Here is a 22,372-nt window from a genome sequence, read left to right as displayed (position 1 = left end):
GGGAGTGAGTGAAAGGCATTGTTTGTTTGTTTGTTTTTTAAATCTCTGTAAATGCTGACGGACCAAAAGCTCATTGTAAGTCAATAGTGCTATCTGGCTACTTTTACGGTGACTGTGAACTGCAGCACAGATAGACTTTCTGTGTCACTGGTTCGGTTCTGGGTCCATCTCTTAACTAGGTCACCCACAGGAAGGGCCCGCAGGACAGAGACAAGTCTGGAAACCATATCCTATGAGGGAATGAAGATTTTCCTGTCAAGAAGAGATACTGGGGGAGGCACTGTTGGTTCTTTTCAAATATTTGGAGTGCTACCATGGAGACAAGTGTTTATTATTTATTCCAACTCCTAGAGAAAGCTAAGACAGAGAGGCAGGTGATGAATGGGATGCAGGCTTCAGCCGAGGCAGAGTCCCACCATAGACCTGTCTGTCCTTGTGTGCAGTGAGCTTCTTACTGGTGGAGGAGTCCAGGCAGAAACTGTATGGCCTCCTGCCAAAAGTATTGCAATTAGCTTCCTACATGGAGAAGGGAGTGGGGTTGGGTGATTGCCGAACTCTAAGCTCCCTTGTCCCTCAGAAGCTATGGAAAAGCGTTCATCTCATGTTAGAGGCATCTACCCGCCAAATAGGCATCACTGAGGAGTATGTGTGTCACACGTGTACAGAGGTGTGATGCCAAGTAGTATGTGTGTTGTGCTCTCAGGCCCACTCCTGGCCTCTTCTCTGCCCCTCACAACCTTGACCTTCGAGCTAGGTATTGACTTTGCATCTTCACTGATTGTTTGGAGATCAGGGCGGATCACAGTTTTACAGATGACCCCCACAGGCTTGCATCTCCATGAGAGTGTTCCAGGTACCCCAAAGAAGAGAATGGAAGAAGACTGTACCAGTTTGGACCAAATCTTCTCAGCAATGAATGCCAGAAGCATGCCTAGTTCTTAGAACTAGGATTTGATAAACCCCACCCTAAGAACTCAGGGTTAGCGCTGGGTTAGGGTTTAAGGGTTAGGGTTAGGGTTAGGGTTAGGGGTTAGGGTTAGCATTTAGGGTTAGAGTTTGTGTTTAAGATTATAGTTAGGCTTAGAAAATCAGTCCTACTTCTTTTTTGTTTGTTTGTTTGTTTTTGTTTTTGTTTTTGTTTTTCGAGACAGGGTTTCTCTGTGTAGCTTTGCGCCTTTTCCTGGAACTCACTTGGTAGCCCAGGCTGGCCTCGAACTCACAGAGATCCACCTGGCTCTGCCTCCCGAGTGCTGGGATTAAAGGCGTGCGCCACCACGGCCCAGCTCAGTCCTGCTTCTTAAGTTAGAAAAGTGACTAATAATATCTTACTTAATTGTCTTTCCCAGACTTCTCTGTCTGCTTGAGGCATCTTGGGACTTTTCAATACTAAATCCCTTTCCAGGGGATCGAAAAAAACCCCTTCCTCACAAGAAAGACTCTACCAAGCAGGAGTCTACAGGTTTGATGCCAAGGCTCCTGAAAACTGCAACCAGACGTTAGTCAACAGTCAGTAACCATGGTAGCAGTGGCCTCTCTGTCATTGACAGGGTAGTTCTAAGCACTCTGCAGGGGAAAAGAATCAGATGATTTTGGTGAGAGATCTTTGTAGACTATCAAGTACTTATGATAGATGATACATTCTTGGTCACTATTAATGACTCACCAACTTAGCTCATTTGTCTCAAGGATTCTGGAAGCATGAGTCATTAAGCTGGGAGCAACTGGTAGAATTTCACTTGCACTAGCTGCCTCCTTAGACCCCTGCATGCACTCTAGACATCCCCTGGGGCAATGACTGACTCTACAACCTTTTTACTACAGAAACTCACTGAACAGGTGCCTATTCTTTCTAATGTAGACTGTACCTTCTCATTTTGCTGTTGACCCTCAGTGTCAGACCTGATAGCTGAAGGCCTGGGTTCTAGTCTTGTGGAGACAGATTTGGGACTGTGTCTAGAGTGGCTGACTCCTCTCGGATCACCTGATGTCACACTACAAAACATCCGTGCGGCTGAATATAGAGACAAATGAATCTTGGGTCAGTCATTAAAACATTTTTTTTTTAAACAAAACATTTGTAGGAACAAAAGCTGACATGTGCAATACAAATATTTTTAAATCCAGAAAACAGGGCGCCCGGCAAACCTCCCTGGACCTTAAAGCGTCTTAAACCTGGACACTCTGTTTCCTGTCTGTGGTGGGTGGAAAAAGCATTAGATAAAGAGAGATTACAAATCCAGATGTCCTTCGGAGCAACCCTGCATCTGGTGCAAATTCCTAGGTCACATGCTCGTTCCTACAAGGCCTCTGCTAGGGCCTATTAGGTCAGGGAATGTGTGAGTCTGCCTTCTCTACTCTTTTCTTAAGGGCTCTTTTGCAAAAAGCAAATAAGGGGTTGGAGATGTAGATCGGATGGTAGAGTGCTTGCCTAGTACACACAAAGCCCAGGGTTCGATCCCCAGCACCACATAAAACTGGGAGTGGTGGCATCTAAATGAGCAGGATGGACTAGAAACCCCCAGGGATGGTGCCTATTCTGTGAGGGATTCCCTGAGCTTCAGTGTCACAACTGAAACCGTAGGTAGCCCAGGATATCCTGAGGGGGTCAACAGAGGGATGCTGTAGAGCCAGGAGAAGGTCATTTATATCCCCCCCACTCTACAGGCTCACATTCTTCTGGAAAGATGGGTGTCAGGGCCTGAAAAAGCCTTGTTTTCTTTAAGCACAGGGACTGGGCAGAGAATCCAGATTTTTATTAGTCACTGTCGCTGCCAGATGTTTTCCAAGTCTCCCTCCCAGCAACAGCCTTATCTGCCTGCATCTGGAGGCCCAGGGCAAGGTCTCTAGAGAGACTTTCAGCACAGTGGGCACTTCCCAGCACCATGCAGAGGAACAGGATGCATTGGGTGGTTTACAAAAGGGGGTCCATTTTCATCTGGGCATAGTTTGGAAGATTCTGTATAAACGAGACTCCCCAGCTAGCTGCAGGAGAGTTGAATGACCATTCCTGTGAAAGAGAAAATGTGACAATGACATTGAGTGCCTTCCTCTTAGGAGAGAAGTAAAAAGGACTGAGCTGGGCATCCTCTGACAGCTGAGCTTTGGAGCTGGGGGGTACCTTTCTTTCCCACCACTCTGGAAGCATGCCTAGGAAAACGTATAGGGCCTTCCTCTGTGATCATCGTCTGTGCAGGGCTTTCCTCTGTGTTCATAGTCTGTGCTCTGTTCACTGAGAACCTCTATGTAGCTGGGGCTATTGGCCACCATAAGGTACACAAGAGAATAAGCTCTAAGGTACCTTGTTTTCTCAACCGAAAATAGGTCACCATGTCTGCAGAGCAAAGAGTGTTTATGTGGCAAACAGAACCAAATATTTGAAATCGCACAGATCCCAGCAAATCTGGAAAGTCAGTTCTGGCTGGTTGTCCATGCAGCCCTTTGCAGAGCATAGGTACCAGTAGAAAGAGCCGTGTGATGAAGCAACAGATAAATAGCATTGCGCTTGTTCGAGTGTGCAAGCATTGTACTTGTTCGAGTGTGCAAGCATTGTACTCTGCTTTAGATGGAATGAACACATGAGCAGCGTATGCTCCACCCTCGAACATGGTGGATTGGACTGCTACATTGAATGGTGGTCTGGAGAAGAGATTAATAGGGGAGGTGGGTGGGAAGCTTACATCTGGGAATGGGCTAAGCTGGGTGGGAGAAAGCCACCCCCACTCTGGGCATGTAGCGCTGTTCTCTGTGCTGGTAGGGCGGTAGTCTAGTGCCATGAGTATGGCAAGGCTAGTGGAGTCCAAGCTGGCTCTGCCACCTGCTCTAGAGTTCAGGTACAAAAAGCCACGCTGGAAAATGAACGCTGAATCTCTCTCTCCATCCTCATGAGGCTATTGTAAGAGGGATCGGCTCATTCATTCTCCGTGTGTGTCTTCACTGAGCCCTGGGCACCAGGATGAAAGGGAATGATGGAAGGATAGTCTTGCCCTTGGTGAGCTTACCATCTAGCAGTGGAGAAAGACGATTTCAGGACTCATTTTGTTGCCATGGTAATGATTGTTATGTACAATCAAAGGCATGATGTAGCATACAGTCTGGCCCAGCCTAGGACTTGCTGAGTCTGTGGCCTCGGAACCCAGGCAAGGCCAGAGAAGCTGCTGGGCCACAAGGGGTTGGTGGCTGGAACAGGTGTCTCGCCGGCTTCCTGCCCACAGCAGGGCTGGCCTAGACTCTAAAGGAGCCTCTGTTACCTGCTCACATTCTTCCAGGCTGGAAAATGAAAGTGTTTTCCAGCGGCAGTACAGAGATCCTGATTTATAGGCGGTCCGGACAGACAGTCGGCTTGTTCCTCCAGTGGCGTCAGTATGAGTTCAGCTCTCCACACCGTCCCCGCTGGACCCTCCTCACTACCAGTGCAGTCCAGAGCAGAGCTGAAGAGTGGAAACCACAGAAGTGAGCAGGGCTGGGTGGTGCAAGCCTTGGATCCCAGCTGCTTGGCAGGTCGAGGGAGGAGGATTGCAAGTTTAAAGTCGTCTTGGGCTACAGGGTGAGTCAAAAGCTGGCCTAGGCAACTTAGTGACACCCTGATTCATGATGAGAAGTAAAAAGAAGACTAAAGGTGTAGGTTGGTGGTGAAGCATTTGCTTAGCAGGTCTGAGGCCCTAGGTTCAAGTCCCAGTACTGCAAAAAGAGAAAGAAAGGAAATCACAGAAATGGATTCCCAGGCAGGGTAGTGCACACCTGTAATCCCCAGTGAGCTGAAGCAGGATGGTGAGTTCAAGACCAGCCTGATCCACATAGCAAGAGAGATCCTGCCTCAAAATAGGTAGACAGACAGACAGACAGATAGATAGAAAAAAAGATGCCATGGAAGCACCTTTCTTCTTTCCCTTTGTTCCACTGTCCCAGTCAGAAGTCAGTGTTCAGTAACATTCTCTAATGTTACTGTCAACTTCTTAACCTCTGAATTTCTGTTTTGATCATGAGCATTGGATAATTATACTCTAGGCAGATTCTTCTGCTGTGAAATGTCTAGAAGCATTCACAGACAGTACTCACCTTCCCGATCTACATAAGCCTGTGCTGAGGGTCAGATTTTGTGGGGTAATTCAGCTCGGTAACTGTGTGTCAGATCCTGGGAGGGGAAGAGAATGAAGGGGTGTGTGTGCACGCGCGCACGTGTGTGTGTGTGTGTGTGTGTGTGTGTGTGTGCGTGCGTGTGTGTGTGTGTGTGTGTGTGTGTGTGTGTGTGTGTGTGTACGTGTGTGTACATACATGTGGAGGATAGAGGACAACCTCAGATGTTGTGCCCCATCAGCCACTGTCCACCCTGTTTTTTGGGACAGAATCTCTCAGGTGGGGCTTGCTGGTTAGGCTAGGCTGTCTGGCCAGTTCGCCCTGTCTCCACCTCCTCAACACTGGGCTCACAGCATGTGCTTTTATACATGTGTTCTGGGAATCACACTGGGGTGCTTATGCTTTCCCAGGGGCACTTTACTGAACCACCTCCCCATCCCTGTGTGTAGGATCTTAAGGGAAGAGTAGATGAGGTACAAGAGAAGCAGGTGTTCTCTGTGTCTGTCCACAGGTCCCACAAGAAGTGTTGTGTTGTAATAAGAGGCAAGGACTGCCTGACTGTTTATTTTGCATTAGACAAAGATGACAAGAGAGTCTAACGATTTTCTTGGCTTTAGTGCCCAACATGTTTAGTTAGCTAAGTTCCACCCTTGTTACATTTTTTTTTAAAAAACTTTCATTGACTAATTCAAAAAAATGTTTTTCTGTTTGTTTGCTACTATAGAGGTCCTCATACATGCTAAGCAAGTGCTGTATCTCTAAACTACATGTCGGGCTACTGCGGCAGTAGCCTCCCACTCTTCCTCCTCCTCCTCCTCCTCCTCCTCCTCCTCCTCCTCTTCCTCCTTCTCCTCCCCTTCCTTGTTAAAATTTTCCTTTTTAGACAGGGTCAGTTGCTCAGGCTGGCTTTGAACTCTCTTTAAAACCCGAACAGGCCTTGAACTTACAATCGCCCTGCCTCAGTCTCCTGAGTATTAGGATCACAGGCCTCTACCACCAGACCTATAAAGAATGAGGCACAGCTATGATTCAGTTGGGTGATAAAAATCACATGGAAAGAGAGAAATCAATACAGAGTGGTCAGTATAAGCCAAGGACTACATGAGGTCATCAGAAACAGACGCGGAAAGAATTGCAAAAAAAAGTCAAAACTAAGTGGGTGAGACATTTGAGGCATGCTGGAGAGATGGCTCCGCCAGCAAGTACTTGTCTCACAAGTGTGAAGACCCAGGCTTGATCCCCAGCACCCACATTAAAAAAAAAAAAAAAAAAAAAAAAGACATGGCAGCCCATGTTTATAATTCCATGCTGGACGGTGGAGACAGAAGAGTCCCTGGATCTTGCTGGCCCAATGTTATAGCTGAATCAGCAAGTTTCAGGTTCAGTGAGAGACTCTGTCCCCCAAAAGTAAGATGGAGTCTGAAGATACCAGGCACCAACCTCTGGCTTTCACACACTTGGCAGTAAACGTGCACGAACACATGTACACACTCATTCAAATAGATTTTCTTAAACACTGAAGAGATATGTAGAGAGGGTGCTTCGTGGAGAATGTAATAACACCTGTCTCTATGAAAAGCCATATGACAGCAAACAGCGTGCATGGCTAGCTGACTTGTGCATCGCAGGTTCTTATGAAGGGTCCGGGACATAGTACTACTCTATAAACACATATGAAGTGATAAATGTATGTATGAATCAATCAAGCAATCAATAGCTCTTTGACCCTGACAGGCATGGGCTGGGGAGAATGGCAGGGAATGGCTGAAGCCAGTGGCTTGGAGAGACACAGGAAGGTATGAGTAGTCCACTGTGGTCATTGTGAATGAATGTGGCCATGCACTGGACCAGAGACTGACTATGGACTGGACCAGATCTGAGAAGACATCTAGGGGTGGTAGAATTTGAATGGCCTGTTTAAATATCCACAGTTGCCCTGCATACTTGTTTGGGCTACCGAAGTGTAGATGGGAAATCAATAGACAAGAAGAGGTGTGGCCAGGGCCAAATGGGCCGTTGGAGTGAAGAAGAGAGAGTAGAAGAAAGGATGAAGGAACTATGTCTGCAAAGCTGGCAGGTGGGACTCACTTGATGGCTCTGTCTGTCTAAGGAAGAATTGTGGGCATCTGGGTTGTGTGGTATAAGGTGATGAGAAAGGTCAGGGAGATGAGTCTGAATGTGACTACCTGCTTCAAAAGGAATAGTCAAATAAGGTATGCTGTGGGCCTTCCAAGCAAGATTAGAAACTCATTAGCAGTGGAGGACAGACCAAGTGATCTGGCTTTACCAACCAATGGTACGTGCCAGGAGTATGCTGGTGTAATGACATTTCCTCCACTCCATCTGCAGCCCCAGGGTGACTTCCAGTAAGAGCTTAAATTATGGCTTCTAAAATAGAAGGAAGAGGTAAGGCAGCTGGCTAAGGTCTGCCTGGTTCTGATGCCTTGAGAGAGGCCATTTGCTCGCTGCAGAGTTTCTAGTCACTCCGGAAAGGAGCTGGCTGCAAGCTGTGTGCCTCTCCTTGCATCATACCCTGAGGCAATCTCTAACTAGCCTTTCAAAATGGGTGACTCCTCACCGGCAGAGATCCCAGACTGCCACATTCCATGATTTACAAGTCACCAGCAGATGCTGTGCCTGCTCAATGGCATTGAGGCATAAGCCTGGCCATCCCTTTCCTTGTGTCCCAGCAGCCCAGCAGCTATAGCATGGCAGGCTCCTGACCTCATTATATCTTGGTTTCCTCTCCTGAGAGTGCCTGTTAGTCACTCATGGGGCCTCCCTGAAGGGTAAGAGATTAGTTCTGTGTGGGACAGGGAAGGGGGTTCTGCAAGACCCTGGAAGGAGAGCTCACTGGAGCCTTGGGACACTATTGTTTTTGGCAAGAGGACCAACATTCTGGGAAATGTTAGTTAGAATTGAAGACATTCTAGGTGCTTGACAGGCTTCTGGGTTCCTGGGCTTCATTTTAATCTACAAAATTGGATCATCAAGATGGCCCGTTTGTAAAGGCGCTTGCCTAAAGCCTGATGACCTGAGTTCAGTCCTTAAGGTTATCCTCTATCTTCTACACATGTGCTGTGGCATGCATGCTGTGGCATTCACACTCATGTACATGTTCTACACACACACACACACACACACACACACACACACACACACACATAAATGCAACAAAATTTTAACAAATCTACATTTAAAATTCTGTCCACTTTGGTATTTCAAACAAACCTCTTTGAGAGCCCAAGTTCTGGGAAAAAGAAAATCCAAGCACTTGTGGTTATGGAGGGATTCCACAGCAGTGAAGTAGGAGGGAGGCCGTGCATGCAGGCATGTGCTTTCTAACCCTGAGGTCTCCCAGGACCTGGAGCGCTGCTGAACTCGCATGAGTCCTGAGTACGTGCCACCAACGCTTGCCTGCCACTTCCTCCTGGCCTGAGGACAAGAGCAGCTCACCCTTCATGTCCACTGTCCTCTGACTCACAGTCCTTCTGGGGACTGTCTTGAACTTCTAATATGCACAGTGCCAGGCAGCCCTGAGGGGGCCACCCAGAAGTCAGAGTCGGGGATCCCCAGCATTAGAGTCACTTCTATATTGGCAAGAAAGGGACATGAAAACAGAGGCCCCCTCAGGAGCCAGTGGTCACTAAGCCTGGTACCTGGCTTAGAGACAGTTCCATTTTCAGTTTGACCTGCTTATTAATAAATCTGTGAACTTGAACAAGTTGCTCAGCCTCACCGAGTTTTCTCATGTTTTTAACCAATAAACAGGGGTGTACTGTTAGTCATCTTGTCGGTGGTGTGGTAGTTGGAGAAGGCAATAGATGAAAGGTTCTGTTCACAGAGCCTCAAGTGCAGCCGGCTGACACTTGACTAGTAATGGCCTTCGACTATGGTTGTCATCAAAGAAGAAACAGGGAACAGAGGTGTGGAGAAGTCTGGCAACACCATGGACAGCAGACTGTATTTTGTTGAGTGAATAAATGAATGAGTGAATGAAATGGATGGTGCCTATCTTAGTTACTTTTAAAAGACAGTGCTTACCTAGGCTTATGGTTCCAGAGGGTCAGAGTCCATGATGGCAGAGTAAAGGTGTGACAGCAGGAACAGCTGAGAGCTCCCATGAGGTACAATGGGAAGGGCAGGAGTCTTTGGAAACCTCAAAGCGTGCCCCTAGTGACACACCTCCGCCATGGAGGCCACACCTCCTAATCCTTCCCAGATGGTTCCCCCAAGTGAGGACCAAGTATTCAAACCTAGGAGCCTGTGAGGCCATTCTCATTCAAACCACCCTAGTGCCTCCCAAAAGAAGGACTTGCTTCCACAGGTAAAGACAGGTGTTCTACCTCAGGAGAACGAGTGCAAAGCCCATTCTGACTGCTTTCTTTCCTTAAGTGTTGTGGGGATTGAATCCGTTTCTCCCCTCTCCATCCCTCAGGTACACATTCCACACATGCAAAGACACACAGAGACCCTCATATACCACCATGAACATATATGAACAAAGACCCACATGACACAGACATCCTTGCCAACATATACACGTCTTGTACGCACATACGTAGACACAGTATATAGACATAGTACTGGCTCCCAGATACACAAAGACAGGTTCAAATTCATGGATGCATAGGTGCACAGAGATGCGCATACCACACACACACACACACACACACACACACACACACACACGTACACATATACCATTATGCACATATGCATGCATCGCACAGAAACTGGCTGGACTGGGAGAGAACTGAAGACAGTGATAGCCAAAGCTAACCCCAGGCTAGCCCTATCCTGAGGCCCACAGGTCTGCCAACGGGCCGTATCCTGTCCTACATCAAGGAAAGAACGGAGACAAATGTTTGGACAGGTATGGCAGTTTGTGGCCTCATGTCCTGTGCAGGTCCCTTCTCAGGCATAAGGTCCCTTCTATAGTACCATGCTAGAGGTCACAGCTCCCATCCACAAGCTTGTGCGACTTGCTGACAGCCAGTGGAAGGTCGGTGAATGGAATTATGTCAGCTGTGCCTGCCGTGGAGGAGTGGAGCAGCCGTAACTTTCCTTCTGGGCATGATGTATCCACACTGGATGCCAGGGGCCTCCTGCTGTGGAAGAGGGGGGGGTGCTGGCCCGTGGGCTTGGATGAGACCTCGGGCCACTTCTTGGCTCATCGCTGCCCATGTGTCTAGGTGGCACGGGTCCTGTGGGCCAATGAGGGCTGTAAAGGATCCAGTCTGGAAAACATAATCCTGCCCAGGCAGCTTTCCTTCCGCTCTGCGTGGAGGGAACTAGGGCCAAGTGTCATTATTCCCGGCCACATACTTTCCACTGCCTTGCAGGACCTGTGGAGTAGGTCCTGGCTTTGGACTCTGAAGCCTGTGGCAGAAGACGTTAATCCCTGGGCACCCAAATAATGACTCTGTTCAATCTCTGATTCATTTGCATCCTGGCTGGACAGGCAGGGCTCCTGGGTCACCAGAGTCTTCCTTCCAGCTTGGCGCTCACCAGCCCCGCCTCTCCCTCCCTGGCCTTGCTCAGGGTGTGTCTCACACGGCACCTGAGGGTGGTCTGAGGAAGAAAGTCGAATTACTAGCCTTTTCATCTGTAAATTGTAGACAGTAGCAATAAACCACATTATTGTGCTTAAGGATTAGGTAAAAGGCTTGGCGTAGAGTTCCTCGCTGCTAACCACTGTTCACAGCTGTTGCTATTACGTGCTGTGCTTCGTAGTATCTGAGGGTCAATTTGGAGCTGGGGACATCAATTAGGGAGGGAGGGATCGCTGGAATCAGCCAGGAAAGATCTCGGACGTCTCTAACTAAGACATCTGTGTGTGCGAGACGAAAAGGAGCCAGCTGAGGATCAAGCACAGATCAGTGCTTTAGACAGGACTCCCTGTGGCCAGTCCTGTGGCAGATGGAGGGAGGCAGGGGCTTCTTTAGGGATTGTTGCAAGATTCGGTACTGTCTCCAGTGGGACAGGGAGGGGGGCAGGAAGTGAGAGGTTCTGGATGGGCCATGCCTTGGAGAAGCATGATAAGGGTCAGTGTGACTCTGGGGACACCGCCCTCTGGTCATTTCTCTCATTCGGTCTCTACAGACCTCACTTCTTCACACAAAGGTGTTCCAATGGAGTGTCGGGGAACAGGGGAATATCCAGGAGTAGGCACCTCCTCCCACTCTCCCCTCCAGCCTTCTTCTTCTTCCTTCAGCAGAGTCCTGCCAATGAGTCCCTCTCAACCCAAACCCAAACCTCTCCTCCCACTGACCCAGAAAGATTAGAAGGCGGCTTTCTAAGACATTCGGAATCTTGCCTTGTCACAGCCAAATAATCACCCCCCAGCCCTATTTAGCTCACAGCTCCCTGGGTTTGAGGCTCCCCTGCACATGACGTGCTCACCACTGGATGGCTTTGCTTCTTCTCCTGCAAGCAGGGCCTCTGGGGCTTTAACAGGAGGAATGATGTGAGGTAGTGTGCAAGGCGACATCAGTAGCTTGAAGAGGCCGGGGGCTCACCTGCGTGAAACTCCGTCTTACCAGCACACACGGACACATACACATACATATTCGTTGGTATGTTTGCACACACTTTGGAGTAAAATGTAAAAATCCAGATTATTTTGAGATTATGAAAAGTCAAAGAATACTATCTCTCTTATGCTTTTATATTTAAAGCCGAGGCTCTCCACATTTTTGTTTTTGTTTTTTTGCAGGAAAAGGGGAAGTTTGGGGGGCCCCTCAAGACTTCTTTGAGCATTCCAAGTCATCCTTGGTGCCTGTTGCCACACTGACTCCCAATGTACAGCAGTTGGTAACAGTGCCACATGCCCATCGGGAGTGCTTGGGGGCCCGCTGCAGAGCTTGGAGGGAGGCAGGCCAGCAGAACTCAGCCTGTGGTCCCTGAGGAAGTAATTGCCATTTGGCACCTGTCCACAGCCAGACTCCTATCACAACCCCTGTCCTTCCACATCTCCTTCTTCACAGAGCCTAAACATACAGGTGGAAGACATCCGGATCCGGCCCATCCTTTCCGCCTTCCGCCATCGCAAGCCTGTGACGGAGGGCTACGTGGAGGTGAAAGAGGGCAAGACCTGGAAGCAGATCTGCGATAAGCACTGGACGGCCAAGAACTCCCACGTGGTCTGTGGCATGTTTGGCTTCCCTGCCGAGAAAACCTACAACCCCAAAGCCTACAAGTAAGTGGGCAGGGCCAGCGGGGGCGGGGTTTCCTGGTGGGGTCAGTGCCTGGCCTGGTAACGGGCTATTTCACCGCCTGCTTAGCCTTGCTTTGAGAAACTCACACTCCTGTGGGAAGCAAGCTAGACGATGGACCGAGAATAGCACATAGAAAGGCTGACCCAGTAAAGCACAAAGCACCCCAGCCCAGGGAAACCCCACCATCAGTTCCAGCAGCCACTGGGAAACGTATAGGCTGTAGAAGGGCAGGCAATACACAGGTTGGGCAAGGATAGCGTTGACTTAAGAAATGGTTGGCGGGTGATATGGCTCAGGGTGGTCTTGCCCTGGGGGAGATTACTAGAGACTTCCTTTTAGACTAGCTCTTACCAGCCCCCCCCTCCCCTTCTTCCTTCCCCCATCTCTGTCAGACTCCCATCAGGGCATGTCTGAGAAGCATTTTCTTGCTTAATGATTGATGTGGAAAGGCCACGCCCACTGTGGGCAGTACCAGCTCTGGGAAGATGGTCTTATGTTTTATAAGGAAGCAGGCTGAGCAAGCCATGGAAAGTAAGCATTCCTCCGAAGGTCTCTGCTTTGGCTTCTGCCTCCAGAGCTCTGTGTATGTGTGAGACAGCCAACTGAAGTTGCTGGAACCAGAACCTCTTCCACTTTGCCCCCAAACGGGTGGGAGGGTACCGAAACTTTTCCACGTGTGCCTCAAAGAGGAAGGAATGCTTTTGAGTCTTGATAGCATTGCTGGGATTGAACTAGCAAGAGCTAGAGTGGAAGAGAGCAGAGAATTAGGTACTGGCCTCAAGGCCACCGACCATTCCTTAGTTTGTTGGGTCACCCTCTAATATAGCCTACAGGACAGCCAAGATAGGCTCCAGGGACAGTTTCCCCATCCAACTTCTCACCCAGTCTCCACCAAGCACCTCTTACCTTCTGGGATTGATACTAGTTCAGTAGGGCTGGAACGGGGATGGCCCCAGGCATGGTTCTCTGTGGGTCCTGATCAGAGATGACTACACAGATAAACCTGGTCCCTGGATTAAAAGCTCCTAGTAGCCTTTTGCTTGTCTCTCTTCAATCATTTTACAAATGGGTCCTGTGAGGCCTGAGGCTCTAAGGGGGAAAAATGTGGTCAACGCAGTCCTCAGTCTGTCTGCAGCTGTCTCCCTGTTAATCTGAGGCCCCTAGTGGACCTTCTCATGGCTAAGTCATCACCCAAGGCCCTTCTTTCTCAGAAGCTCTCCATTGTTTCTCTGGAGCCGGCTCCCCTTGCTAACTGCTAGGCTGCTGGGCTGCTGGGTACTCACAGGTTCAGAGTTGCTCAGCTGATTGATTATGAGTACTCAAAATCTTTGGAGTTATTCAGTTAATTATGATGCTCTCGGAGGAGAGACCAGAGGTTGACTAAACTCTTCCCTGGTTGTCCCAACAGATAAGCCTTAGGTCAGGTGAGAGGTCTAACCCGAATAATAGCAATGGGCTATCACACTCTCTTAATCAATTCTAAGACTTGGGTCAGTTTACAGACCCAGAACTCCAGAGCAAAAGGGAAGTATGTGCCCCCCTCCCCCCGCCCCGAGGAAGGACCTGGGTACCTTGCCAAAACCTTGTACTACTTCTCTCCCTTCTCTCTCCAAAGGGACCCTTTACCTGGATGGCTATGTGTCAGGAAGGAAGGAATAATCTGAACTATCCCGGAGTATAGTGTATGTGTGGCTCACTAGTCCAAGGAGGGCTATGGTGGAGTATTAACTAAAGTTCTTCTCATGTGGACCCAATAAACGTCAATTCTTTCCTTGGATGATTACTCCAGGGTTAGAAAGTGTAGTTAGAAGAGACACACTGAGCTCCTGGCGGACTCTCACAAAACGTAGCTTTCCCTTAGCTGGGGAGAGCCACTGGGACTCTATGCTTCTAGAGTGACTCCAGCTCTTGAGCTGCTACAGCCCTGCTGACTTCCAACTTGGCAGAAGGCCGTCCCCAACCTTAGTCATCCCTCTCATGTCCAGGCCTGGGGGCGGCTGTGCTTCCTCCCCCCTCACCTCATCTCTGCTTCTCTAGGGCCGGCTCAGCCACCGTGAGAGTAAATGAGGATGGGGGTGGGGTGGTGCTCTGGCTGCTGGAGGCCTGTGGAGGGAGGGTCCTGGTGGGCGGCACATTCCAGAGAGCTGATGTAAGACAGAAGCAGAGCTGTCTGGGGGAAGACTGGAGCGGGTCTGAGGCAGCCCTGTGTGCTGGGGAAGTGAGGGTGGTGTTCACAGCTGTAAACAGATGGAATTTCCCAAGCCGGCGGTGGGTTACAGTGTACTCTGACCTGAAACGCTCGTGTTCCCCTGGGTGTATTTTCTGCACATATTTGGAAGGGAAGTGAGGTTTCTCAGAGCAAGGGGCCTTACAGGAAGTGGGGAGGGGGTAGCTGCTCTGGAATTCTTAACAGCCCCCTCATGGACATCTCTACAGTATGATGTCACTGTGGTGAACACACATCCCAATAAAGTCTGTATTTTAGATTTGGAGTGTTTGTACCCACAGCTACACTCGAATTGTTCCAAGACACAAATTTTGGTAAAGGGGAGACAATAAGACATCTAAAGAATTTGTTCTTCCTCTGTCTTCACATGCCATTCACCTCAAGACAAAGCAGATGTTTCTGAGGAAGCTGGACCAGTAAGGACAAGGCTTCACATTTGTCCCTCCTGGGGTCTCCTGCCCAGATAACCTCCTCTACCGAGGTAGAGGGCAGCTGTGCTGTTGGGTCCCTCAAGCACCTCACTGAGTCCTGCCAAGTAGAATCAAGTACACAGGCTCTGAAGCTGGACAGCTTCAGAGGACGGGTGTCCTCCCCACATACCTTTTTTTTTTTTTTTTTAATTTGTAATTTTATGTGTACTGGCATCAGAGCCCCTGAAACTGGAGTGACAGACAGTTGTGAGCTGCCATGTGGGTTCTGGGAATTGAACCCAGGTCCTCTGGAAGAACAGCCAGTGCTCTTAACCACTGAGCCATCTCTCCAGTGACCCCCCTCACATACCCTCTTTAAACTCCACTATTTTTCATAGCCTAATCTTCCATCAAATGGTCCTCATCACTTCAGCAAGGATCCCCCTCAAATGTAATTTAAAGATTGTATTTATTTTTATTTTATGTGCATTGGTGTTTTGCCTGTATGTATGTCCGTGGGAAGGTGTTGGATCCCCTGGAACTGGAGTTACAGACAGTTGTGAGCTGCCATGTGGGTGATGGGAATTGAACCTGGGTCCTCTGGAAGAGAAGCCAGTGCTTAAGCCTATGGGTCCTTCCCTTTGTTGCTTTTTTTTTTTTCTCCTTTAGCCATTTTCTTACTTTCTTTCTTTTAAAGTTGTGTGTGTGTATGTGTGTGTGTGTGTGTGTGTGCGCGCGCGTGTGCGTGTGTGTGTGCATACCTGCAGAGACCTCAGATTTCCCCCTAGAGCTGAAGTTACAGGTGGGCTGCTAGGAACCAAACTTGGGTCCTCTACAAAGCTGTACATGTTCTTAGCCACTGAGCCATCTCTCTGTCCTCCAGTTAACTTTCCTTGTCACTGTGACAAAATACCTAACTGATGCAACTCAAGGAAGAATATTTTTTTCTGACATTTTGCGAGGTTACAGTCTGTCGTGGTGGTGGAGGTCATGGTGGAGGTCATGATGGCAGGTGTGTGCAGCTGGGGCTCCTCACATCCTTGTGGATCAGGAGCAGAGAAAGCGGAGAAGAGAGTCCAGGTTATAACTCTGTCCGTCCTGCAGAGACCAGCTTCCTCCGGCAAGGCCCCACCTCCTTAAAATTTCACAGCCTCTCCAAACAGTGCCACCAGCAGGGATCCAAATGTTTAAACACGCCAGCCTGGTGGGGGGGGGACACTTCACATTCAAGCCACAACACGACTCCAATTTTTATTCATTTCAAACAAGATCTCCCCGTGATCTGTGCACAGGGTTAAGCGCTTTGCAAGATCTGTGCACAGGGTTAAGCGCTTTGCAAGCGTTTGTTCATTTAATTGTTGTGGTAACTCCTGGCTGCAAACCCTTCCTATTCGTCTGAATACTCACCTGCGTTGAGAGAGTAACCGATTTTGTTACAGTTTTAACCAAAACTGAGGAGAGAGAAATTCTCATCTGAATCTTTAACTTTCCCACAACAGTGTTGCAAAAGGAAAGGTGGAGCCCAAGCCAGGAAATATGCAAATGTAGATTTAGCTGTGGGTGCTGGTTACCAGACCTGGGCGATGTCTTTGCTCTAGGAGGTGGGTCTTTCTCCTGGCACCAGAGCTCCGGCCATGGGCCATTGCCTCACCCGGCATAGTTCTTCCTCCAGCAGCCCCAGCCCCTAACCTTCACCCACCATTACAGTAAGGCTGTGGCTTGACTACCCCCCTCTACTACAAGTTGCGATGTCGTTAACAGTATTAAGAAGTGGTGCCTTCAAGAGGTGGTTAGGTTGTAAGAGCTCTGTCCCTGAATGGGCTGATGCTATTTTCATGGGACTGGTTTAGTTATCTTATTAGTTGGCTGTTTCTTTAAGGAAAGGGCTTTTATAAACTATGATTCTCTAACTGTTAAAAAGAAAAATGAAGCCCAGAGTGGTGGTGCATCCAGCAGGTTGGAGACTGGGTTCTGGGAACTGGATCTGCTAGTTACAAAAGGAGGGAGCAGGTGGCTGCTGGGATGCCCTGGTTGCCCAGCTCTTCCTTTCCCTGCAGAACCTTTGCCTTGAAGAGGAAGCTGCGCTACTGGAAATTTTCTATGAACTGTACGGGGACGGAAGCTCACATCTCCAGCTGCAAGCTGGGCCCTCCAGTGTCCAGGGACCTTGTGAAGAATGCCACCTGTGAGAATGGTCAGCCAGCTGTGGTCAGTTGTGTGCCTAGCCAGATCTTCACTCCTGATGGGCCCTCAAGGTTCCGGAAAGCATACAAGCCAGAGGTAAGGACTGGGCACTTGACCACTGGCAGAGGTCATGATTAGAAAGGGAATAGAAGAGAGCTGGCCCCAGCTGAGACCACCATTGCTGCTGCCTCCGTTAAAGTCAGAGCCCTATCTGTGGCTCTTCACACAAGGAAAGCATCCATTCTTGGCCAGCACAGGCTCCTGTACTCTGTTCATTAGCCCAGCATGAGCAAGTGATATGGAGTAGCCAGCCAGGGACCTTATGCTCCTATTAAATTCCTGAAGGGAAAAGCATACAGGACTCTGGAGCTATAGGAGGTAGGATGCAGCTCTCCAAGGCACATGATATCAGCTGTGTTGTTTCTAACCCGTTTTGGTTTATTTCACAAATGAAAGGCTAACTGCCAGAAGCTTTCACTGGTTAGAAAGCCTGCCATTATCACTCCCAAGTCATCCATCCACTGGCCACATTACATGATAGTAATCACTCATTGGTTTGCATAAAGCAGTGGTTCTCAACTGTGGGTTGCGAACTCCAAAGGTCATACCAGATATCCTGCATATCAGATATTTACATTACAATTCATAACCAGAGCCAAATTACAGTTGTGAAGTAGAAACAAAATAATTTTATCGTTGGGGGTCACCACAACATGAGGAACTATATTTTTTGTTGTTAATTGGGTTTTTGTTTGTTTGTTTGTTTGTTTGTTTGTTTGGTGAGACAGTTTCTCTGTGTAGCTTTGGCTATCCTAGAACTCATTCTATAGACCAGGCTGGCCTTGAACTGACAGAGATCCACCTGCCTCTGCCTCCCAAGTGCTGGGATTGAAGATGTGCACCACCACTGCCCGGTAGAGGAGCTGTGGTAAACAATTGCAGCATTAGGAAGGTTGAGAACCACTGTGAGAGTAATTGGGCTTGGGGTGGAGGGGTCGTCCCATATGAAGTAGATCCTCCATTTTAACTGACTGATTCCCCAGAACAGGTGAATGACCAAACAGGGCAGACTGACCCTCTGAAAAAGAAAGGGTCTGCATTCTGTCTTCCCTCCACAAGATATATATATATATATATATATATATATATATATATATATATATATATATATATATATAGTATCCACTGAACAGTCCTGTTCCTTCTCTCTCTCTCTCTCTCTCTCTCTCTCTCTCTCTCTCTCTCTCTCTGTCTCTTTCTCTCTCTTTCCTCCCCCTCCCTCCTTCCCTTCCTCCCTCCCCTCCTCCTGTGTGTGTGTGTGTGTGTTGGGGATATGTATGTACTGGAGATGTGTCTATGTGTGTGTTTGGGATGCATATGTGTTGTTGGGTATTGGACGTTTGAGGGGTGTGTGTGTGTGTGTGTGTGTGTGTGTGTGTGTGTTCTGGAAATTGCTAATACAGGACCACTGCATGGGGACAGCACATGAAAAGAGGGAAGATACACAATAGATCAGATGTCGAGTCCCAGGCCTGATAATGCCTCCATCATGGGCTGAGTCCACGGGCCATTTAAAACCTCAGTAGAATCATGTTGGCAGAGTGAGTTCACGCCAGGGGAAAGGAGTGGGGGAGGAAGAAGCCTGCAGAGGGGGGCACTTGGTGAACCGTAGAAATGCCTCCCGAGCACTAAGTCTCCACTCCCTTCACTTCCATGCTTTTCCTCATCTGCTTCTGCGGTGCCCCACGGAGATAGGAAATCAGAGGGAAGGAAGTGGCGATAACCCTGAGGGGTGCTGGGGGGTGTTTGAATGAAAGTCCTAGTTGTCAGTGAGAGGAGCGAAATGCATGCTGGGAGCCCAGCCCCGTCTGTGGGGATTATTTAGAGGGACCTCCTAGTTTACTGGCATCTCTGGGAAACAGTAAGCCTGACCTTCACAGTCCCCTCAAAGTGCCTTGGAAGTGCAGAGATGTGACTTCTTTGTCAGACACCTGTAGCCCTGTGTCACGGGTACAGCTGGTCAGTGCTATTTCTGGGCCCCAAACTGCCCCCGTCCTGAACCCTCACTCTCCCTGTCCTTTGTTCTGCAGGCCTCATCCTGCCTCCTCCCTGTACCCTGCCCCCAGCTTTCCCCGTCATCCAGAGTTCCAGAGCCTACTGTTTTGGAGTTCTCGGCTGTGCTGTGTAAAGCGAAGGAGTCAAGTTCATACCAAACCAGTGAACGAAGTGGGAGGCTGACCTCATAGTTTCCTTGGTTTCTGTCTTCACTCCATGGCCAGCTGGATCACTACCTGGCCACAGCCAGGGTCTGTGGCCAGGCTATCTGATATTCTATCTCCATCCAGCTGTGGTCAGGATGGCGGCTCCACGTGAGTGTGAGGATGCCCCTGCATCCCACTCACGAGCCTGGGAAGGAGGTCACGTTTCTGTTGAAAGCAGAGGCTGTAGCCAGTGGCTTTGCTCACTGTGCTCTGCTCTCTAAAGTAAGAACTGAAGCTGCTTCGGAAGTCACTGAGCGTTTTGCACTCACCCACTCTTTGCTTTTCCCACCAGTGCCAGGCTGAGCAGTCCCGGCGGGGGGGCGGGGGGGGGGGGAGTCTGTGAATGTGGGTGGTGTCACAGTAGGCTAGCCCCAAGGTGTCATTGTGGGGAAGCAAGAGAGTAGAGAGAGAGGCTCGAACTTGGTGCCTTGTTCCTCAAGGTGGCAGAGGGCTTGAATGCTTAAAGCATACCCACTTCGGGCAAGCTTGCCTCTTCCTGACCATCAGTAGTGCACGGCCTGAACGAAGGCACAGGCTGAGGACTACATAAGAAGTCACAGTAGAACAAGGTCTCGGGTCTGGGGTCTGGGGTCTGGCTACAGTGGCTTCACTGCCCTCCAGTGACTCAGAGCCTTGCAGACTTACACACACACACACACACACACACACACACACACACACACTGAGCATGCAAACACAGCTTTGTACACATGCATAAAAACTGAGGCAAAGCAGCCTGTGTAGACAGGTGAAGCCAGCTCCCATCCTTTAAGACATAATCCTCAGGCTTCATGAGCTGGCAGGGAATGGGTCTGACTCCTGTGTAATTCCAGAAGTTGCAGAAGGGGGCTGAGGCTTCCAGACAGTGGGTAAGATAAGGGGCATTTAAACTACCATCTCCACCCTCTCTGCCCTCTCAGTGTCTGGACAGGCTGCGTCTTCTGGACTTGGATGGCGCTTAGTCTTAACTAGGAAGACCCTATCCCTTGCAGCCTCCCAGTAATGTCCTGATTAGGTCTGTCTTACCTGATAAGGCCTCATGTTTTCACTCTATCTTGCCACTTCCTGTGGCCTCCCTCTTGCCTCCCTCTCCTTAGGAGCAGGATTACTGCTTGCATTAGGCTTCCCGCCAAGGAGTCTCCCTGCAGGGCTAGACTGTAAAGCTCTATTGTGAGCAACGGAAAACAGAGTCACTTGGAACCTGTGGACTTGGGCGGTAGAAGCTTCCTTCTGTAGCTCTAAATGCTGGGAGGCTTCAGAGCTGGGGGTAGAAGGATGCAGCTGATGGTGGAATCTAGGAGCCAAGCCTGGGAAGGGGTGATGAGCCAGTGCGGGTCTTGGCTGGCCTTCCTAGTGGTCCAGGATAGAGAAGCTACACAGGAAACTTTTGCCACCCGACCCCCAACAGGTTGAGCACTTTCAGACTCTGAGCTATGGGGATGTGGCAGGGCCACGGCGGTGGGGGACAGAAGGGAGTGGAGCAGTGGCAGCTCCAAGGATGTGTGTCACTTCTGCACTCAGCAGGACCATGTGTCTCTCCAGCAACCCTTGGTGCGGCTGAGAGGTGGAGCCCAGGTCGGGGAGGGCCGAGTGGAGGTGCTCAAGAATGGAGAATGGGGAACCGTCTGTGATGACAAGTGGGACCTGGTATCTGCCAGTGTGGTCTGCCGAGAGCTGGGCTTCGGGACTGCTAAAGAGGCCGTCACGGGCTCCAGGCTGGGGCAAGGTAAGGAACGGAGGAGCGGAAGGTGGGAGTCTCTCCCCTGGGGCAATATGGCCCTAGGAACCTAGGCCCTGCTGGGGGCCATGATCCCCCTCAAGGTCAACTTACTCTGCTCCCTCCTGGCAGCAGCTCAACCATTAGGGAATCCTGGAACACCCCTCCCCACCGTCCCACCCCCACCCCCCAAGGCAGATCCTTAGAGAACACCAAATCCCCATCTGATGGATTTGGAACTGCCACCTAGAGAAAGGATGGACAGCAAAGGGAGATGATAAACCAGCAACTAGTGGGCGCACCAGCCCAGGCCTCCAACTCCCTGCTCCGTACTCTCAGCTGCTCCAGTGGGAAAGCCAGAATCCCAGGTCCTTCCACCGGGAAAGGACCCCAGAATCCACCAAGTGCGGCTGCACACAAAAGAACCAACCACCCGTCACCTTGCATTTCCACCCTGGTGCAGCCTTGCCAATACTGGGCTCCTGACAGCAGAGAAAGGAGCCATGGGAGCCCTCTCTGACGTCAGGAGAAGGAGGCTAGTTTTCATCAAGTGTCCCGAGCAGTTCGTTTGTGTGAGTCGAGAACAGAAGTACGGGAGGCATTTCGTAGGGGAACTCTGGGAGCGGTGCCGTCTCCTTGATCACAGAACAGAGTTCACAACCTCTCCTGGGTGAGTCCGTGAAAACCACTCAGCCTTGAAAACCCTGGTCCGTCAGGAGACTTTCCCAAGACCAAGCAGCCTCCTGACTGCTCAGCTCCTCTGTGCAGAACTGTGTTCGAGGGGAGAAAGTTTTGGTCTTTTCTGGGACTCTGTTCAGCACTGACCAGTACGTAGAGAGGCTGCTATAATGGGGCTTGGGCTACAGGCAGCGGTGGGATGTCCTAGGCAATGGTTCTCAACTTGTGTGTCATGGCCCCTCTGGGGAGGTCACATATCAGATATCCTGCATATCAGATATTTATATTACGATTCCTTAACAGTAGCACAATTACAGTTATGAAGTAGCAATGAAATAATTGTATGACTTGAGGGTGGCACCACAACACGAGGAACTGTATTAAAGGGTCGCAGCATCAGGAAGGTTGAGGACCACTGCCCTAGGCGGTGAGAGGAAACCCATACTCTTGCAAATGGAGCCATCATCCCATGGAAAGGAGTCTGGTGAGGTCACTGGTTGCAGCCTGAAAGAAGAAACAGCCCCCACTCACCCAGGCCCTGAACACTACATCAGTGGCTCTCTCTGCTGGTTGAACTTCATCTCCAGCTCAGTTAAGGAATG

The 22,372-nt window shown here is 49.7% G+C and overlaps 1 protein-coding gene across 1 annotated transcript in view; it reads left to right on the top strand.

Moving 5' to 3' along the window:
* The window catches only part of Loxl2 (lysyl oxidase like 2), an 85,440-nt gene that overhangs the window by 40,444 nt on the left and 22,624 nt on the right, over positions 1-22,372 (top strand). Inside the window, exons 4-6 of the mRNA XM_059273393.1 lie at positions 12,063-12,274; positions 16,988-17,210; positions 20,918-21,101. Coding sequence (XP_059129376.1) covers positions 12,063-12,274; positions 16,988-17,210; positions 20,918-21,101 — 619 coding nt within the window. The remainder of the gene's footprint in view (positions 1-12,062; positions 12,275-16,987; positions 17,211-20,917; positions 21,102-22,372) is intronic.

This window comes from Peromyscus eremicus, chromosome 9, assembly GCF_949786415.1.
Source record: "Peromyscus eremicus chromosome 9, PerEre_H2_v1, whole genome shotgun sequence".
In the NCBI taxonomy this organism is placed as follows: Eukaryota; Metazoa; Chordata; class Mammalia; order Rodentia; family Cricetidae; genus Peromyscus; species Peromyscus eremicus.
This window is presented reverse-complemented; position numbering and strand designations above follow the sequence as displayed.